Consider the following 17,665-nt stretch of genomic DNA (forward strand, 5'->3'; position numbering starts at 1 on the left):
ACTGTCGTGCATTGAAAATATGAACAACGAACAGTGTAATATATATACCTACAGTATTTTCTAGAGGCATTCATCTGTATAAAATTTCATCTTATCCATATCTCTTGTCATATTTCCACTAGGTGTTCCACATTGTGATTCGATCCTGTATAGTGTAAATATCCATTGTAGATTGTATCTGCTTGCGTTAGATTATTCCCCTATTTTACCTTGAACATTATTGGCTGCTATTGTCTGGGGATACGTTGAAAATGAACCATTATGTGCATATATAATGTCTTCTAGTGAGAAAGTATACTTCTGTCGTAAAATAACTATGCGTATATCTAACTTAAAACATTAGTTTCACCAAATTTTAGGGTGCAATAATAAATATGTATATACGAAGATATCTATGACAATTCAAAAACATGGCTACCATGTGAAAAATAAATTAGTCGCATTACAGTTTATAAACAAGTTTCTGTTTAGTTTTATACGATAATTTTGTTTCGTGTTACCAGCGAAACTCGTCAGCCGTAAAAAAACATACCCTCGATGATACTTACGAAGAGTTGGCGCGGATTTCGCAAGTGAAATATTTAATGTTTTTAACAATAACTGCTACATTTTTAATGTCTATTTAACGACCTAACGGATTTACTGGAAAATAACAAATACGTCTGTGCCGAAATATGCTACGTGGTTGCGCGGCAACGTACTTCCCGAATGAATACTAAATAATGGTAACCTTACTTTGTAATCTGGAAAAAGCTATAATAACTGATAAAGAAAAAAAAGTAATTAAACAAGCATGCATTAACTTCCTTCGTTCTACAGTAACAATTATTATGATTTATATGATTTCAAACTGCAATACATAAGTCAAAATTGGCATACTGTTTGTATGTTTTATATGTTTAACTTAACCTATTTTCTAGATATATGAATTGAACATATCAACAAGTATATAACCATACACATTCACGATTCATGAAAATCTTTGTTAAAGTCTATTAATAGTAAGAAGAAAATTATACTTTGTTATTGTGTGTCACCAATGAAATTAAAATGATATATTTAAAAATATATATTTCTAACTCTAAATCTGTGTTATAAAAGGTAATAAACCTTGTTAAATAGCATTTCAATGGTTAGAGACATTTGCATGTAAATTATTTGATTCTATTCATCTAAATGCATTATTAATTATGTATTGTTCTTGTTACAGATTATAGTATATTAAAATCATTAAACAAGACAACTTATGTAATAAAAATTCTATGTATAATACTGTACCACATTATTTGTAAGCCGACATCAATGGATTCCATTGATTTTGATACAATTGTACGACATCCAAGAACTATAATACACATAGATGTTGACTGTTTTTATGCTCAAGTGGAAATGCTAAGACATCCAGAGCTTGAAGGCAAACCATTAGGTGTACAACAAAAGAATATTGTAGTAACAAGCAACTATTTGGCAAGAGAATACGGAATTAAGAAATGTATGTCTGTTCAGGAAGCTTTACAATTATGTCCAGGGCTGGCCCTGGTGAATGGGGAAGATTTAACAAACTATCGTCACTTTTCTGCTAAGATACTGGAGATATTGCATCAGTTTACTCCCTTAGTCGAAAGGTTAGGTTTCGATGATAACTTTATGGATGTCACGTCTATCGTGCAGAAATATATGAATTCTGGAAATGATTCTGAGCTAAATATAAGTATTTCTATGGAAGATGAGAGTCCAGTTGGAGAAGTATTTGGCCCGTCCGAAGAAGAATGCCCATGCGGTTGCCATACCCGATTAATTTTCGCTTCGAAAATTGCAGCAGAAATAAGAAAACGAATTCATAAGGAATTACACGTCACGTGCAGTGCTGGAATAGCGCACAATAAACTTCTAGCAAAACTGATAGGGTCATTGCATAAACCGAACCAACAGTCATTAATATTCCCGTGCAGCGGACCAATGTTGTTATCCACGATAGGATCTGTGTCTAAAATACCAGGTGTTGGACAAAAAACTACACAGTTGTTGGTATCCAATAATATAAAAACAGTAGACGACTTGCGTAAAACGTCTTTGGAAAGTTTGGAAATGAAACTTGGCATTGATTTGGCGAGGAAATTAAAAGATAATGCGGAAGGTATAGACGAAACCATTGTGAAACCAACTGGAAAGAAACAATCTATAGGTTTAGAGGATGGATTTAAAAGTGTTTCTTTGGTAGCCGAAGTAGAATCACGACTTGGAGCACTTTTAAGAAGATTGACGGAATTAGCTATGGAGGATGGAAGAATTCCCATCGCTATGAGAATAACGGTCAGAAAGCACGACTTTAATAAACCAACTTCTGGCAAAAGAGAAACTCGTCAGTGTGCTTTACCAAAGCATCTATTGCCTTCTACGAAATCCGGCGTTTACGATCATGCTAAAATGCTATCGCTGGCAATGAAACTTTTTCATCGCACTGTTGACGTCTCTAAACCATTCCACTTAACATTGTTAGGCGTTGCTTTCACAAAGTTCGAGGAGAGATCCTCTGGAAGAAATAGTATTACGTCTTTCTTGCGAAAGCAAGTTGCCGTTCAATCTGTCTTGGACATAAGTTCGGAGGAAGGTATTTCAGACATCAGTCTTGGATCACCGATGAGTATAAATCAAGATAGTAACGATGGTTCTGCGATGAGCACCACATCGTCTCCAGTTTCAAAATCGGTTGGCGTTAACAATCAGTGTGCAGAAGACGACCTACTGAACGAGATAGAACCTTTACCAAAAAAAACCAGATTGGAGGTATGGTTAAGTGGCCGCAGAGAGTCTCCAAGCAACGAAATGGCAGATCTCAGACTCAGTCCTTCGTCACCTATGCAATTGTCTCCGAAAATCGATGCGGCGGTTCTCAAATCATTACCCATAGACATTCAGAGGGAAGTCACCCGTACATGGCCGACAACTAGTAAACCAAAACCGAATAATATACTTAAATATTTCATAGCCAATAAGTGACGGAGCTCTGTGGCCTAGAAACATAACATAGCCATCTTTCTGTACACATTTCTGCAGCTACAATATTGGATGGCAGCACCATGTGATATTATGACTTTAAGTTTACCAATGTCTTTAATTAATTTGCAATTTTGGGTATTAAACTTCTATATACATATATTTTCTATAGCATTTACAACAAACGGATGTTAAATACAAATCGACTTTATCGCATAAATCTTGATCATATTTATCAAATGCAAAAAAGAATCAATAAATTTTGCATGGTTGTATAAAACAATATTACATATTATTGTTTATTTATCTTGACTAATCCGAGTGTAGTTGATTAAAGTAGACGTATGTGTTGAGTGTACTTGCATTTAAAATATGCGTTATTCGTGAAAGTATTTTTAATATTCTTTAAATCGTTTTACAAATCTCAAAGGAAAAAGCAGAATGTACACTGACTGTTAACCGATAGTATTCTCGTTTAAGTAGAATTGTTCGTCGCGAATCGAAGACAAAAAGTTATTAAATAAGTTTCATTGCCAACTTTCACAAGCACGTTACACGTGTATGTACGCGTTGCGTACGATCTCGAGTGTTCTGTTACGCATTTCGTAGACAACGTTCAGAGTTCAATTAAATAAGATTGTCTGTTATCGTAAATTGAATATTTATCCGTTCGTTTATTTCACTGCGAAGAGTATTTCGTTGATAAAAGTATATTCTTTTTTTGTGTTCAAACCGCACATAAGTTTCTGACACGCGTATGGTTCACGCATTTTCGATATAAGTCCGACGTCTTAAATGGGGTGCTGGCATTTGATTTTGTACATATTCTCTAGTGACTAAACTATAATTGTATGATTTAAAATTAAAACAGAAATGTTTATATTTTTAGTACTATCGATGTATGCTCTGTGCGTGCGTGTATGTATGTATGTATGGTGTTGTGTGAGAAAGAAGGAGAGAGTGTGAGAGTGTGTGTGCGACGAGTGTTGCGAAAAATACACTATACAGAATACTCGATCGCCCCTGCCGTATGTACTACTGGTAAGGAGTTCTAATCGAATTGTAAATCATAATTTATATATATATATATATATATATATATATGTATGTATGTATATGTATGTATATGTATATATATGTATATATATATCTTATATAGTTATTCAAACTATTAGACAATCATAAAGTTTTATCGGTTCGATATGGTACAAGGTGAATAATTATAATATATACTTTAAGCACACACGCAGATAAAATGTAAGCCATCGATCCACGCGACTTCGAAATTATTATATTACACAAAATACGGACATGCGCGCGTGCGCGTTTACTTTCACACGGTTACTTAAAACGTACATGCGTTAGAGCGTGGCCAGCGGCAAGTGATACTGAAACAGTAGCTTTTGTAAACGATAAAAAAAAATACTTATATAAGGATACGGAATATTTATATATATATATATATATATGTATGTATGTATGTATGTATGTATGTATGTATGTATAAATATAACGTTAGTCGATGACCGATAGCAAGGCGCATAGAGATTAGTTACGTGCGAGTTTTTCTTTTTTCTATGTTTTATTTATTTACTGTATGCACGGGCAAAGCGGTACAATTCTGACTATTAACTTCTGGTTGTGAGAACATGAATATTTTATACGTACACGCCACAGGGAATATGAGCGGTTGCGAAACCCTTGCGCTTGTCATCGTCCAAGTTCTGATCAATTAGAATAACACGTGAGTTCGCGCGTCTCAAAGATAATTGTTTCGATATCGTTCGAAAGAATCGACTGATGGCAAAAGCACACGATTAAATTGACTTTGATATTGTACAAGCAGCGTTATATCGACGGTTCATATTACCTTTGATTCATTTAAATAAAGAAAGTTCAAGTTATTCCCGGGTATATCATTTTTCTTCTGGTTGTCTAAAAAATTTGCGTCCCTTTGTCGATCAATGATTCAAAGTGGATTTATTCGGGGCCCTCGTTGAACGAGAGCGCAGGACAATTTAAAAAGGCACAAAGCTGCACAATTTATTCCATTATGACATGACTCACCCTGATTATGGTCCCATTCATAGACGGTGGCTGGGTGATTGGCCTCATTCAAATTGTATAGTAGTGGTAAGGGTCTAATTCTGGCGTCACACTTAAACGCACTGTGCTTTCTGATATTGCTCTTAAATATCACCGTGAAGATCCATATAAAGGATAGAATGATGAGCATAAAGAGAAACGAATCCTATTGACAACTTAATAGAAAATACGGGATGCAATCTCTTATAGACTCGCGCGGATTAATTCATTGTGTTACGATGTTCTAAATATTATGTAATCTTATGCGTTTTCATTAATATTTAATAGATCCCCCTCCCCATAAATATTAATCGTGTTTGTACACGTCTATAACTTTATAACAGGAAATACTGTAACCGTACGCTTCGCATATAAATACGCGATGTTTTACTCTTAAACGATAAGGGCACCTGTTCGACCTCAGATTTTCTTAGTTTCTATCGTGGTGCACGTGAGATACATCAGAATGAGTTTTTTCGTAGGTAATATCTGACCTAAATTTAAATAGTGGCCAGGTGTATATTTAATTTCCACGGACAATAAGAACGAACTTGGTATAAATACCTTTTCGTACGTCTAGAAAATGTCAGATCGGCACTTGGCTCGCGGTCGTTACCACCAGGAAAAACCAAGAGCTTCAGAATGCTCTTGCTCGTCTGTATTCTTGCCACCGTCGCGCTGCTCGAGACATCCGGTAATTATTTTCGCCCCATAAAAATAATATAAAACAAGTTCCATTGAAAAATCATAACAACAATAAATATTACACCCGAAGTATCGTTTTCTTTTTATTATTATTTTTAATTACCGTGCACAGCGGCAAGCATAAACGAAATACCGAAAATCGTCGGTGGTTCTGCGGCCGAGGATGGACAATATCCTTACCAAGCTTCCCTTCGCTACAGGGGTCGCCATTTTTGTGGGGGATCGGTATTGAATAAGAGATGGATATTAACAGCTGCTCACTGTTTGTCGAGGTTTGCCACAACAAATTATCCGCTTAAAAATAAAGTCCATTTAGTTCTTTAAAATGTTTTCATAGATTTGTTACATTTTTTACCTAAAATTCTATCGTTTATTCGTTAGATTTCATAGTTGCGGATGATTGTTTCAGCTTCAACGATACCGGAATAACCGTCGTATTGGGCACGAATACTTTGGACCAGGGTGGCGACGAATATCAATCTGAAAGAGTGATCGGTCATCCGAGGTATAGTTCAGCGTTGATCAGAAACGATATCGGATTGATCAAGTTGGACAAGGATGTCGTTTTCGGAGACAAAGTAAAGCCTGTCGCTTTACCGAGCGAGAACTTCAGTAAAACCGATTACCCAGCTATGTTGTCCGGATGGGGTACCACCAGCGTAAGTATTGAATTAAAATATTAAATTTTAGTTTATTTATTTACTTTATTTGCAATTTTTTTAATTCCATACGCATCGTGGACCACGCCATTGACGAACCCTGAACGCAAATCGCTCGTAAACGGTGTTAAGTATCCTGGAGAGGCGCCGAACAAATTGCAGCACATCGAGCTCAGCGTGATCGATCAAAAACAATGTTTAAACACCAGCTTTCGTGTTACCAACGACAATATCTGCACACTCAACAAGAGGGGTGAAGGCGCTTGTCACGTAAGTGCATTCACGTCTAGTCGAGTACTCGAGAAGAGGGCCCTTTCGCGCCAAAGGATCCCTCAACTAAAGCGGCACTCTTTTTTTTTTTTTTCTTCTTATTTGCAGTCCGTCAAGGACCGTGCCAAGTGCGTAACAGTAAGCACCGTTGAGTTTCGTTCACCTAGAATCAAAAGAATTGATCTTAACCCTTCGCGGTCCTACGTTTAATTTTTTTTATTACCGTTAACTCACTAATTTTCAAACAGGGAGACTCCGGTGGTCCTTTGGTCGCCGACAAGGAACAAATCGGCGTGGTGTCCTGGGGAATACCATGCGCTAGGGGTCGTCCGGATGTCTTCACGCGTGTCTACAGTTACGCTAAATGGATTAGAAAATACACCGAAGACGAGAGTCGTTAAACAAGAAACTTGTACTTGGAACGAATCAAACAAATACTACTCTTTGGATTTTAATTTCTGTAACGATAAATAAATCTATTTCCATGAAATGTATATTTAGTTACGCGCGCGTCAACGCGTCCTACGCTTATGCAAATGTGCTTTAAGGTGGCACTAATTTTACTTCTCATATGCACGAATTAATGTCACGCGTATCTAATGCGTGGAATTAGATAGAACATTTAGGTAGCGCGTAACGTTAATTCGCGAAAAAAGCAAGCCTGCGTTGTGAACACCGGCTGCATTTGGGTACAATAAACGCGTTGGTATTACTATAATCGTAAAACTAAAATGTATGTTCTTTTAGTTTTACAAAAGGGTTAATCCGAAGAGCAAAACCTGCATGACTAACGACATACCTTGATATTTCGTAGGAGCAAAAAAATCTTCAACCACAAATTCGGTCAAGTGCCAAATGACCTGAATTTAATTGCGCATGCTCGAATCGCGTACATTGAAAATCGTTTTGGGAGTGAGAAGGATGCTGCATGTAGTAACGTATCCTAGGATAAAAATTTGAAAGGTTTACAAGGATGAAACGTCATGGTAATGGACATTCGATAATTCAAAACAATTACTTTCGGAATCTTTACAAGCCCTGGTGCAAAGGCGTGTAATTAATTGAGATAAAATACGTTCGTTGCGATTTGAATCTTACGAAGATTACGACACCTATGTACACCCTTCTGGCTACACCACTGGTACCACTTATTCAAAGATTGCCAACATCGAGGCCAAGGATGCGCTGCTACCCCGACCTCGACAACGTTTAAAATCCTCGACTATTTTGCGACCCGTTGCCAGCATTTAAATTGCAACAGACCTCCAAATTGGAATTATATCGACGACTGTGCCTTTTTCAACGGATTTTGAAGGGGCGGTTTTTCGATTTTGATGCAATATAACGAGGAAAACCCTACAATGTACATGACTATAGCTGTACACGTTCGTTTGTCAAGTAACACATGACCTAAATCGCGGTGCGCGTGCGCGCTCGGGCAAGGACAGTTTCGAGGGTGTGTTTTCATCCCCTGTTTCTCGTGCTTGCAAATTTCTCGCTATCGCGGGCCGCTCGTCTCATTTTGCGATAAAAGCACCGTGTCGCGAAAAGACAGGGACCGGTGGCCGTGCCACCTGCTGGAGTTTAACGTACATCGTCTGAAATCGATATCGCTATCCTTGTCTTTCGTCTTCTCTAGAGTGTCGCTCTAGTAGCCTGCACGGGAGAAATACGAGCGCGATGGAAACTGTACACGGGGGATCGTATCAAGAGTGGTAAAACTTTTGTGCGTGCGGTGCAAGAAACAGAAAATACGCGACTTGATATTGTTTTTCGAATTTTCGCGTGTACGCAACACGTAAATCGGTCGCCTCGAAACGTTCTCTATGGACTTTACCAACGGGAATAATTTAACAAGCAACCGCGAAACGTCGTTAAACGCGGGTAAAACTCGCGTGCGTAGAACGGCAAACGAAATCGCAATATTTATCGACCGTAAAATTGACGAGGGTTAATGCACTGATAAACGCACCATACCTTCGATACGGCTGTGGGTATGGTACGATATTAATACGGTTTCGTCTTCGTGACATGTATCGGGGATGCGTTAGTATTCGTAAAATCTGTTGTTTACATTCGCAAAATGCGACAGCAATCGGTTGAATAATACTTGAAAACACGTCTGTTTACATCGATGCGTACCTCTACGCCCCAGCGTCGCACGGTGTTGACATAACTGGAAAAAATACACGTGTTTTATTATGCATCAATGTCTCGAGTTCGTGGCGAAAAATCAAACACTTGATTTATAAACATAGTTTGCTCGAAAATGCTGTTGTAAACAATCCTACAGTATCGTGGACCCGGTCGCGCTTGAATTGTGTTACATCATGGTGATTTGTTAGTGTGCATATCACGCCTGTGCAAAATCCTTGTGACACCATAAATAATATATTGCGCCGATACGTTCCCTGTGTAAAAATAAATTATCATCTGAATTTATCAAAGGAAGCTCCATGAATTGCTGTCCATTCATGTAAGTATGTGACAAGCTTTACTAAGAGATGCGTAGAGACATGTATACACACACACACACAACATGTAACGCTTACACGACAGTACGTGACACGCATTTCAGAAGTTGATAAAAATGGCGATAATATACATCTATCTTTTCCTTTATAATGCGTTATAATAGTTTATTGATACCTAATATCTACGCATTTCATTTCTTGAAAGTGTATAAGAAATATGGGTAACGTAAAAGATAAAACTTACAGCAAACTTACATTTAACTTAATGTTTGTAATATCCACCGGTTACGAGTTAAAATAGCCTAAGTTTTACAACGGTATGCTAAGTTTATAATGAAAAAATAATTGTAGATATAACGGAAACCCCAAATGTTGAGTGATAAAGAACAGGTTCTGCGTGATGTAAGGTGTTGCGTATAGACGAGATTGACGAAAACATTAAATTCGTGGCTATAGAAAATGTACAGCTGTCCGAGGGGCCGGCTGTGGCAAGTGTATGCAAGTAAGCAAAGCGTACAACACACCACCGCTACACCTTTTAACAGGCGACTGCGCAGTTAGACAATTCAGGCGTCTATATGGCCGGGTACCTCGCGCAAGCATACCAGGCATTTCTCCGTCTTTGTACCACCGTTGGTGCTGTGAGTTTCCTTACCCTTCGGCAGACCAGTGTATCTTTCTTTCTTTATCGTCGTTTTCTCCTATACGTTTCCTCTCGCTCTTGTGGTAAACGCTTGACGGTGCGCCAATACTCAGGGCTGTATTTAGCGATGAACTGTTCGAATCTCGACTTTGAAATTTCAAGACTACGAAGATTCGAGCCTTTTCGAACACGATTCGAAGCTTACAACTCTTGAAAGTCTCGAGTCTTGAATGTTTTGCATTCTAAAGATCTCTTTACAGCCAAATTGTTTACACTTCGAAGTGCTTTAAATCCCATCCACTAGCTGTATTATTCGCCAATAGCCCAAAACTGTTGCACATTCTGCGCACAGTACACAACAAACGCTTGAAATTCATAATTTCTCTCAGACGAACGATTCTATCATATTATTTTACCATTTTCAACATCGCACTCGTTCGTTCTACATAAATCATAAGGCAACAAGAACTTACGTACGGAATATGACGCATATGATGGCGTTATCTATTCACGATACTCTCTGTAAAAATGTGCTTATCTATTCAGCCAAATTGTAAACACCGTAAGTTATTTTCACCGTGGCGTTACAGACGAATAAAGCATTCAAACTCTGCCAACATCTGAACAACGTACCATAGCCAAAATTAAACAAGGCCTGAACAACAAATATATTCGAATAACGAAAACATTACTAATTTGTATTCAAAACCTTTAAAGTATTTGCACATTGTATTCGGTAATTGTGCATTCACAGAATAAATCTATTCATATTCGTCGTTGAATACAGAATATACAGATATCTTTTATTACATTTCATATGCAATAACCGAACAAGTGCAGAATATTTTATATGGTTTCGATATTGAGACATTTTGATCTAAGAACGAATAACTTAGATGCGTCGAATGCAAGTTACAGAAGTGTTTAATATTTGCCAGCACGCATAAATACAAGATAAGTACAAGAATTTGCTCATTCCTGCACTGAAGAAACGAAGGAAGAAATGAATCGTGGCCGCGGGCACCCGCATAGTTCAGCTATCGTTTCGTCCCTGGTAACGATGCCGGCTGCGGATGCAGGCGAGAACGTGCGCAGCTGTAAAACGTGAGTCGCTGCGCTCCGCAGCTGATGCGGCTTGTCGTGATCTGTGGTCTGTGTTTTGTTTGGAAAAATGCGACAGAGACGCGACGAATTTCGACAGTGTCGTTGCTACCAATTGCTACTGTATCAAGCGGCTGGATACAAACGAAGATCAAAGAATATATCGTGAGCGATAGCGACACTTAAAACAAAAAAGACGATCAAAATGACATCCAGGATACGCGAAGACAATCTCAAAAGTGAAACGGACAGATTCTTTAACAATTGAAAAATTTGTTTTTTTTCTCCTTGTTTGCATTTGATCGTTAGCGCGACGTAAAATTTGTGTCCTGTAAATCGTCCAAAGTATTCCAATTTGTCCTAACGACCGTTTCCGTGCCGAGGACAATAACTATTAAGGAAGAAAGATAGACAAAGAGTTCCCGTCGGCATATGCTTTGTGTTCAGTGGCATTTTCTATACGGCGAAAATTGTGAGAAAAGTGCCGCGTTTATGAATAACATTTCACGGGTTTCTGTATTTCGGTTCGTTCGGTGTAACTGATGACTAATTTAAAAACAAAGAATGCGTCGGGCAATTTCGCATGGAAATACCGTGAATATAAAAAAAGAATTGTACGTAGAAAGTTCCTTGCTTCCGTAGCGCTCGAGAATTTAGTATTTTGATCGTTATATTAATATACTTCGCATTCTTGTTCGTTTATATCGATACTAAATAAAACATTGTTTAGACGAATGTTATTCGATGAACTTATTAGCGTTAATCAATTCATTCCGTGATGAAAATTCATGCGAAAGAAGCCAGGTACATATATTCCAAATTTATACAGACACCCTGCTGAAACGTGTGCAATGTAACGGATGTATATATTTCTCAAAACAACGACAGGGCTAACTCCATTATGGAGGCACTGCGTTTCGCTATACAGTGAGTTTATTGTTTTATAAATGTTATGAATATGTTTAATTTTCAATGTCCATAATATTATAAAATATTTTCGATGTTCGTTCATTTGTTTCGTCCACGAAATCAGAGTGGACTATGAACGTTAAAATGCATCTACTTCTTCACCTTCAAAAATCGGTAATGTTTTGAGACACACTATACGTACACGATATTAATTATTCTCGCGGAACTATACGAATAACAATGCAACGTTACCATAATTATTAAATGACAATAAAATAAACTATTGTACAAGCTGTATCATTTTAATTAGTGTTTCATGTTTATAAATATTATAATAATTAAATATTTTCTGATTTTAATAAATTAAAAATTAATAAATTAAATTTGTTTCTTGTTCATAAGCCATAATTTATCGACGAAGAAATATATCGATTTTTCTTAATAATATTATTAATTTATTATTACATTTCTCGGTATTGCATATAGAAAAAAAAATAATGTTTCAATCAATGTATAAAAGAAAGAAAACTAAAATGATGTATATTTAAGTGATATTGTAAAAGTAGGAATCTCGAATTATGTTTGTATTTATTAAAAAAATTTGTACATATATAAAATGTTTTTATGATTATCTTAGGCTGTTCAATATATGACATGCAATGAAGAGTTTATGTTTTTTTATTTTTTTTAGGACACGGCTAGGGGAGAGGATAGTCAGCATGAGCTCTATGCTCGTGGAGACAGTTAGTATAAACTATGAAGATTTTAACGAAAGTTTTTTAACATGTGGTACTTGCCTTTGTGTTTATGATGGTGCAGAGCATACCCCTAAATTATTACCATGTTCACATACTGTAAGTATTATAAAATTGATTAATAAATTTAGTATTAAATTATTAACTATTTGTATATTCATGCATATAGGTATGTTTACATTGCTTAACAAGAATTGCTGCATCTCAGACTCGTGAGACTGGTGCCTTTCGATGTCCTATTTGCAGGGAGTTAATAACAATTCCTGGTGGTGGAGTTCCTGCTTTGCCACCTAGTTTTCTTGTAAACCAACTTCTGGATCTTATGTCTAGACAGAGACGAGAGGTTTGAAATAATAATTTTTTTTACATATTTCTCACATGTACATCATTAAATATATGTAAAACTTCCTCTATTGTTGCAGGTTATTCCAAAATGTTCAGTTCATATAAACCAGGAATTATTATTTTGTGAAACATGTGATACAGTGTTTTGTACAGTCTGTACTGGTGGCAATCATGCAGGAACATCTCCAGGATGTACAGAGCATACTATTATACCCTTTAGCATTGCAATAAAAAGAATGTCTGAAATTTTGCTCTATAAAGCTAATGAATGTATATCCAAGGTAAAAATTGGAAATTTTTTAAGTAAAAAATATTTAGTAAAGTCATGCTTAAAATGAAATAATTGGTTTCAGTTAACACAGGCTCAAGATTCTGTAAGTACAGAATTACAACGTTTGGATGCTTCTACAGAAAGGTGTTTGAATGCTGTTGATAATGAATTTGCGGAAATTATTGCAAAATTCGAAAGGAAACGTACAGAATTACAAGCAGCCGTTACTGCCGCGGCAAGAGATAAGAAGCATGTGTTGGAAGAACAACACGCCCTCATAGAAGCTGAGAAAAATAAAGTACAACAAGAATGCGAAGGTTTACAATATCAAGTATGACATCATTCGTAAAACGATCTTCATGAAAATTTTTTACATGCATTATGATCAATGTGTCCAATTTTTTTAAAGGTTGAAGTACGAAATATTACACAGAGGATCGGTAGTTTATCTGACCAACTTGATGCAGCATCAGCACTTAGCGAACCTAAAGAAAATGCCTTTATTACTTTTGAATTTAACCACAATAATGCTCTTTCTCAATTAGAGGAAGCTCTAAATAACTTGGGGAGAGTACGTTCTAGTACAACATTGCCAGGTATCCTGAGGATTGATAATACAGTAAAGTACCTGCTTCAAAATTGTTATTACTCGTTATGCAAGCATTATTGATTTATATTTTTTTTTATATTACAGTTATGAAGAGAGAATATTATTTAATCTAATTATCTAATTATATAATATATGTATATATGTTTTGTTTTTATATTATAGGTCTGTGTAGAGCAAGGCTGAAAGATCCTGCTATAGTTAAGTTACAAGCGGCTGTAATAGTAGAAACTGTTGATTATCATGGACATCCTAGAAATGTTGGAGGAGATCTTATCACTGCAGAATTAACATTAGCAGATAGTATCCATTCTGAAAACCAGAGTTCCAATATTGACACGAAAATCGTAGATTTAGAGAATGGTACATACGAAGTACTATTTCGACCACCATCTGCGAATCGCTATGTCTTAAAATTATCAGTGTTCGATCGACCTATTAAAGACTATCCTTTGTTTTTCGACGCAACCGAACATAACGAACCCATTAAAATATATGGAAGACAAGGAAACGGAAAAGATGAATTCCATCAGCCAGTTGCAGTTGCTGTTGATGATGATGACATGATATACATTTTGGATACTGGAAACTCACGTATAAAGGTACGATATATTTGAAGGTATACCTCGTATAAGATTATAAATTATCAAAACCAGGGCTTGAAACCTGTTATAATAATATAGATTTAGATTCAGAACTTATGTATAACTTAAAAAAATAACGGTTTGAAATAATTATTTTCAGAACCGTTTCAAGCCCTGATCAAAACATTCAAATTTTGTTATAGATAATGTTATATTCTTAGGTACTCAATTGTGATTTAGAATTTCAAAGGCACATAACTAACGAAGGTCTTGAAGGTTGCAGTTGTACAGGGATTGGTATTTCTCAACAAGGCCTTGTTGTTGTTAATTGGAGAACGCGAGAAGTTACAGAGATGAGCTCTTTAGGTGACACAATCAAGTCTTTTTCTCATAATGCATTTCAAGTTAGTATATATCACTTCAATACTAACATAAAATCAACAATAGTTCCGTTATTTATTAATTACATTTTTTAACCGTACTTCCTAGGAGCCGATCGACGTTGCAGTAGACAGAAATTATGGACATATACTTGTTGCTGACAATCGTCAAAGTTGTGTTTTCGTGTTCGATTCTGATGGAAAAATTCTGTTCCAGGTTAGACGATATTTATCATTCTTTACACTATGCGCTAGAATATATCGATTTTTCTAAAAAAATATATCGATTAATAGGTTGGAAAGAAAAGTACGTTCAATTTAATTAGAGCCGTCACCGTTGGACCCAATGGCGAAATTGTAGTTGCTGATAGCTGTATTCAAGTATTTTCTGCAAAAGGAGACTTTTCTGAAGAAATATATTCAGAAGGCAAAGGTGAATTTGAATTTTGCAGCATTGTATCACCACATCTTTATGTCAGTTGTATTTACTATATATTATAGGAAAAGGCGCTTACGGAGGTTTAGCTGTTGACGCAGAAGGTAGAATACTTGGTACTCGTACTGATAAAGGACGCAGTATAATCCAAGTATTAAAATTAGGAGGAGGTAATATTTTAACTGAAATTGATTCGCATAGTTCGAAACTACGACGTCCTTCAGGTATTGCAGTACTACCTCACAATCACTTAGTAGTTGTAGATTTGGGAAATGATTGTATAAAAAAATATAGATATTGGTAAAAGCAGTTGATTTTAAAACATAAAATTTATGTTCGACAGAAATAATTCAAATTACAGACATATACCAAATATGTGTTTAGCATAGTTTAAATTACTTGCTTTCATAAAGCTTTTGTTATAATCTTAAACATAATTTTTTTCTATAATGTCTACGTTTACGTAAATTTTTTATATGCAATTTTTAAAAATTACAAACTTAGGTAAATCAAAATAATTTTGTCAGTGTAGGAAACTATTGATTGTAATTAATAATGTAAGTATTACATATGCACGTGTATGTGTAACGCTTACGTGAAATGATTAATGTTTATACGTTAGACTTTGCGACGTACGTCGTGCTCCTAAAATGGAAGAGACTTGATTAGTATAACGTAATTTATAGTATTTTGTGTCACTATGTCTACTAATTTAATTTATTTACTTAAAATCAGTGAAAGTGATTTTATTTTTATTTCTCAATACTTATTTGAACCAACGTTCGAATGTACTATAATACACATTTTACACTGCCATAGTCTGATATTTTGAAGTCACAATAGTTATCACAAGAATTTACATATTTCATAGAAATGTATGTATATAAATGTAATGATAGATTCGGAAAACTCATATATAAGAAATTATTTTTATGATGGAAATTTAATTCAGATATTAAGTGACAAAGTTCCATTTATTTGCAAGATCTAATTAGGATATTATGAACATTTTCCTATAAACAAATTTCTCTTTCCCCTATATTTAATTCGCTTTTCGAAAATGGATTATTTTGTCTTTACTTATGTGATCACTTTTCAATAAAGTTAGCATACAAACTAGTTCCACGATTATAAAACGACTCGATCTGACTTTGTAATTATACTTTACACTTTAAACGTTTGTTGTTATGCGTAAAACCATATATTTTTAACATTAATCGTACAAGTGATACTTAATGTTTATTTCCTCGAATAATTTTTAATGTACAGTATTTCCTTGAAAAATGTTCATAGTCTGGCACCGAAGTTGAACTGCGTTTAAAGGTTCAGAACTGTTTATATTCCAGGAATTGACATTTTTTAATCGCGGTCTAGGACCGAACTTTGTGCATATCGTTCGTTCAACGAGAAGAGTGAACAGGATACACCAAGAGTCAGTGAGATAGGTCAACTCGATCATTTATTGGTAATACTCTCATGAAAATATAAGTTTTAATTTCTATTAGCGAGTGACTTATTCCACACGTGTGTCTTATCGCTCTTCCATGTCGATCGCAGACCACAATTATGCAAACGGGTGTCCGTTCCGAGCAGTTCCCAAAAATTTAGGGGGATAAATAAATAGTTTTAAGGTTTAACAAGCAAACACCTACCAAGGAATTACTGTATATGTTGTAAAAAATAATTTTTTACTGCAACTCGTCGAATGAATTTTATTTAAAGCAGTTATTTTGTATCCTTATGTACAGTCTTTTGTCCTTTTTTGTCGACAAATGTGCTTAGTTAATTTATATTACATCACATTCTTGCATTTTATATCTTCTGTGGTATTTTAACGCTTCTCTAGGATAAAATACAAAAATCTTATTTTATGAACATTAAAATGGTGAAAATTATTTTCATGTACTTTTCTTATACCCAGAAATATTTCAAAATGCTTTTTATGAAAACATTACTATTATGACAAAGTGCTATTACCATATGCCACAGTCTATTAAACTTGCCCTGTGTAGTAAACTAATGTTAATTATCATACAAAGCATTTTGCATTTCTATTATGTACTCATTGAACCTTTTTAGTGATAGGTGTATCTTGAAATTTCAAAAACTGAAAATTATTCTGGCATTTGCCTTTTTTTTTCTTCGTTAAACAAATTTCCATAATTCCTTTGTAATTATATAGAAATATTCGTTGGTACGATGCAAAATATCTTTTAAATAAATATATGCGCTGAATTCATAGAAATAAAGTCTTTCAAATTTCGTTATTTACAAAAAAAATTTACACGTCGTGATATAATCGTTTATGACAAAGGCGCGTTAAATTTTTCGTAAGATTTCCATAAAAATGAATACGAAAGCTACGAAAATACGGATTCTGTGATTAAAACGATCGTAGAAAGTACAACAGCATCGATAATATCGCAAGAGAAGCTCGCCGCGTA

At 35.4% G+C, this 17,665-nt stretch overlaps 3 protein-coding genes and 1 long non-coding RNA gene across 12 annotated transcripts; 3 read left to right on the top strand and 1 right to left on the bottom strand.

Annotated features, from left to right (window-relative positions):
* The first annotated feature begins 405 nt into the window (after positions 1 to 405).
* On the top strand, positions 406 to 4,902 carry Poli (DNA polymerase iota). Of its 2 annotated transcripts, XM_076781425.1 has the most exons (3): positions 406 to 725; positions 921 to 1,101; positions 1,211 to 4,902. In XM_076781425.1, the coding sequence occupies exon 3, from the start codon at positions 1,303 to 1,305 to the stop codon at positions 2,998 to 3,000; it is 1,698 nt and encodes a 565-aa protein (XP_076637540.1). In that variant the 5' UTR covers positions 406 to 725; positions 921 to 1,101; positions 1,211 to 1,302; the 3' UTR covers positions 3,001 to 4,902. The 2 variants fall into 2 exon arrangements, with proteins under 2 accessions (XP_076637540.1, XP_076637539.1); XM_076781424.1 differs by lacking the exon at positions 921 to 1,101.
* Positions 4,868 to 10,249, bottom strand: LOC143349855 (uncharacterized). Of its 7 annotated transcripts, none has more exons than XR_013081007.1 (7): positions 9,446 to 10,248; positions 8,694 to 9,127; positions 7,516 to 7,659; positions 6,940 to 7,065; positions 5,891 to 6,879; positions 5,647 to 5,760; positions 4,868 to 5,576 (listed from the first exon to the last, which is right to left on the bottom strand). It is a non-coding gene; the product is annotated as an uncharacterized LOC143349855 (long non-coding RNA). The 7 variants fall into 7 exon arrangements; XR_013081008.1 differs by having other exon boundaries at positions 4,868 to 5,760; positions 5,891 to 6,267; positions 6,491 to 6,879; positions 9,446 to 10,247; XR_013081005.1 differs by having other exon boundaries at positions 4,868 to 5,760; positions 5,891 to 6,081; positions 6,143 to 6,879; positions 9,446 to 10,245.
* Positions 5,540 to 7,201, top strand: LOC143349853 (chymotrypsin-2-like). The gene is made up of 6 exons (XM_076781443.1): positions 5,540 to 5,564; positions 5,663 to 5,776; positions 5,900 to 6,059; positions 6,197 to 6,446; positions 6,579 to 6,716; positions 6,965 to 7,201. The coding sequence occupies exons 1-6, from the start codon at positions 5,549 to 5,551 to the stop codon at positions 7,115 to 7,117; spliced, it is 831 nt and encodes a 276-aa protein (XP_076637558.1). The 5' UTR covers positions 5,540 to 5,548; the 3' UTR covers positions 7,118 to 7,201.
* LOC143349844 (tripartite motif-containing protein 2-like) lies at positions 9,053 to 17,116 on the top strand. Of its 2 annotated transcripts, none has more exons than XM_076781421.1 (11): positions 9,053 to 9,192; positions 12,535 to 12,697; positions 12,768 to 12,941; positions 13,021 to 13,224; positions 13,297 to 13,545; positions 13,624 to 13,810; positions 13,987 to 14,423; positions 14,627 to 14,809; positions 14,895 to 15,002; positions 15,080 to 15,218; positions 15,287 to 17,116. In XM_076781421.1, exons 1-11 carry the CDS (start codon positions 9,173 to 9,175, stop codon positions 15,523 to 15,525), a joined length of 2,103 nt encoding a protein of 700 aa, XP_076637536.1. In that variant the 5' UTR covers positions 9,053 to 9,172; the 3' UTR covers positions 15,526 to 17,116. The 2 variants fall into 2 exon arrangements, with proteins under 2 accessions (XP_076637536.1, XP_076637535.1); XM_076781420.1 differs by lacking the exon at positions 9,053 to 9,192 and adding an exon at positions 10,941 to 11,861.
* Positions 17,117 to 17,665: the final 549 nt, after the last annotated feature.

Source organism: Colletes latitarsis, chromosome 14 (assembly GCF_051014445.1).
Source record: "Colletes latitarsis isolate SP2378_abdomen chromosome 14, iyColLati1, whole genome shotgun sequence".
Lineage (NCBI taxonomy): Eukaryota > Metazoa > Arthropoda > Insecta > Hymenoptera > Colletidae > Colletes > Colletes latitarsis.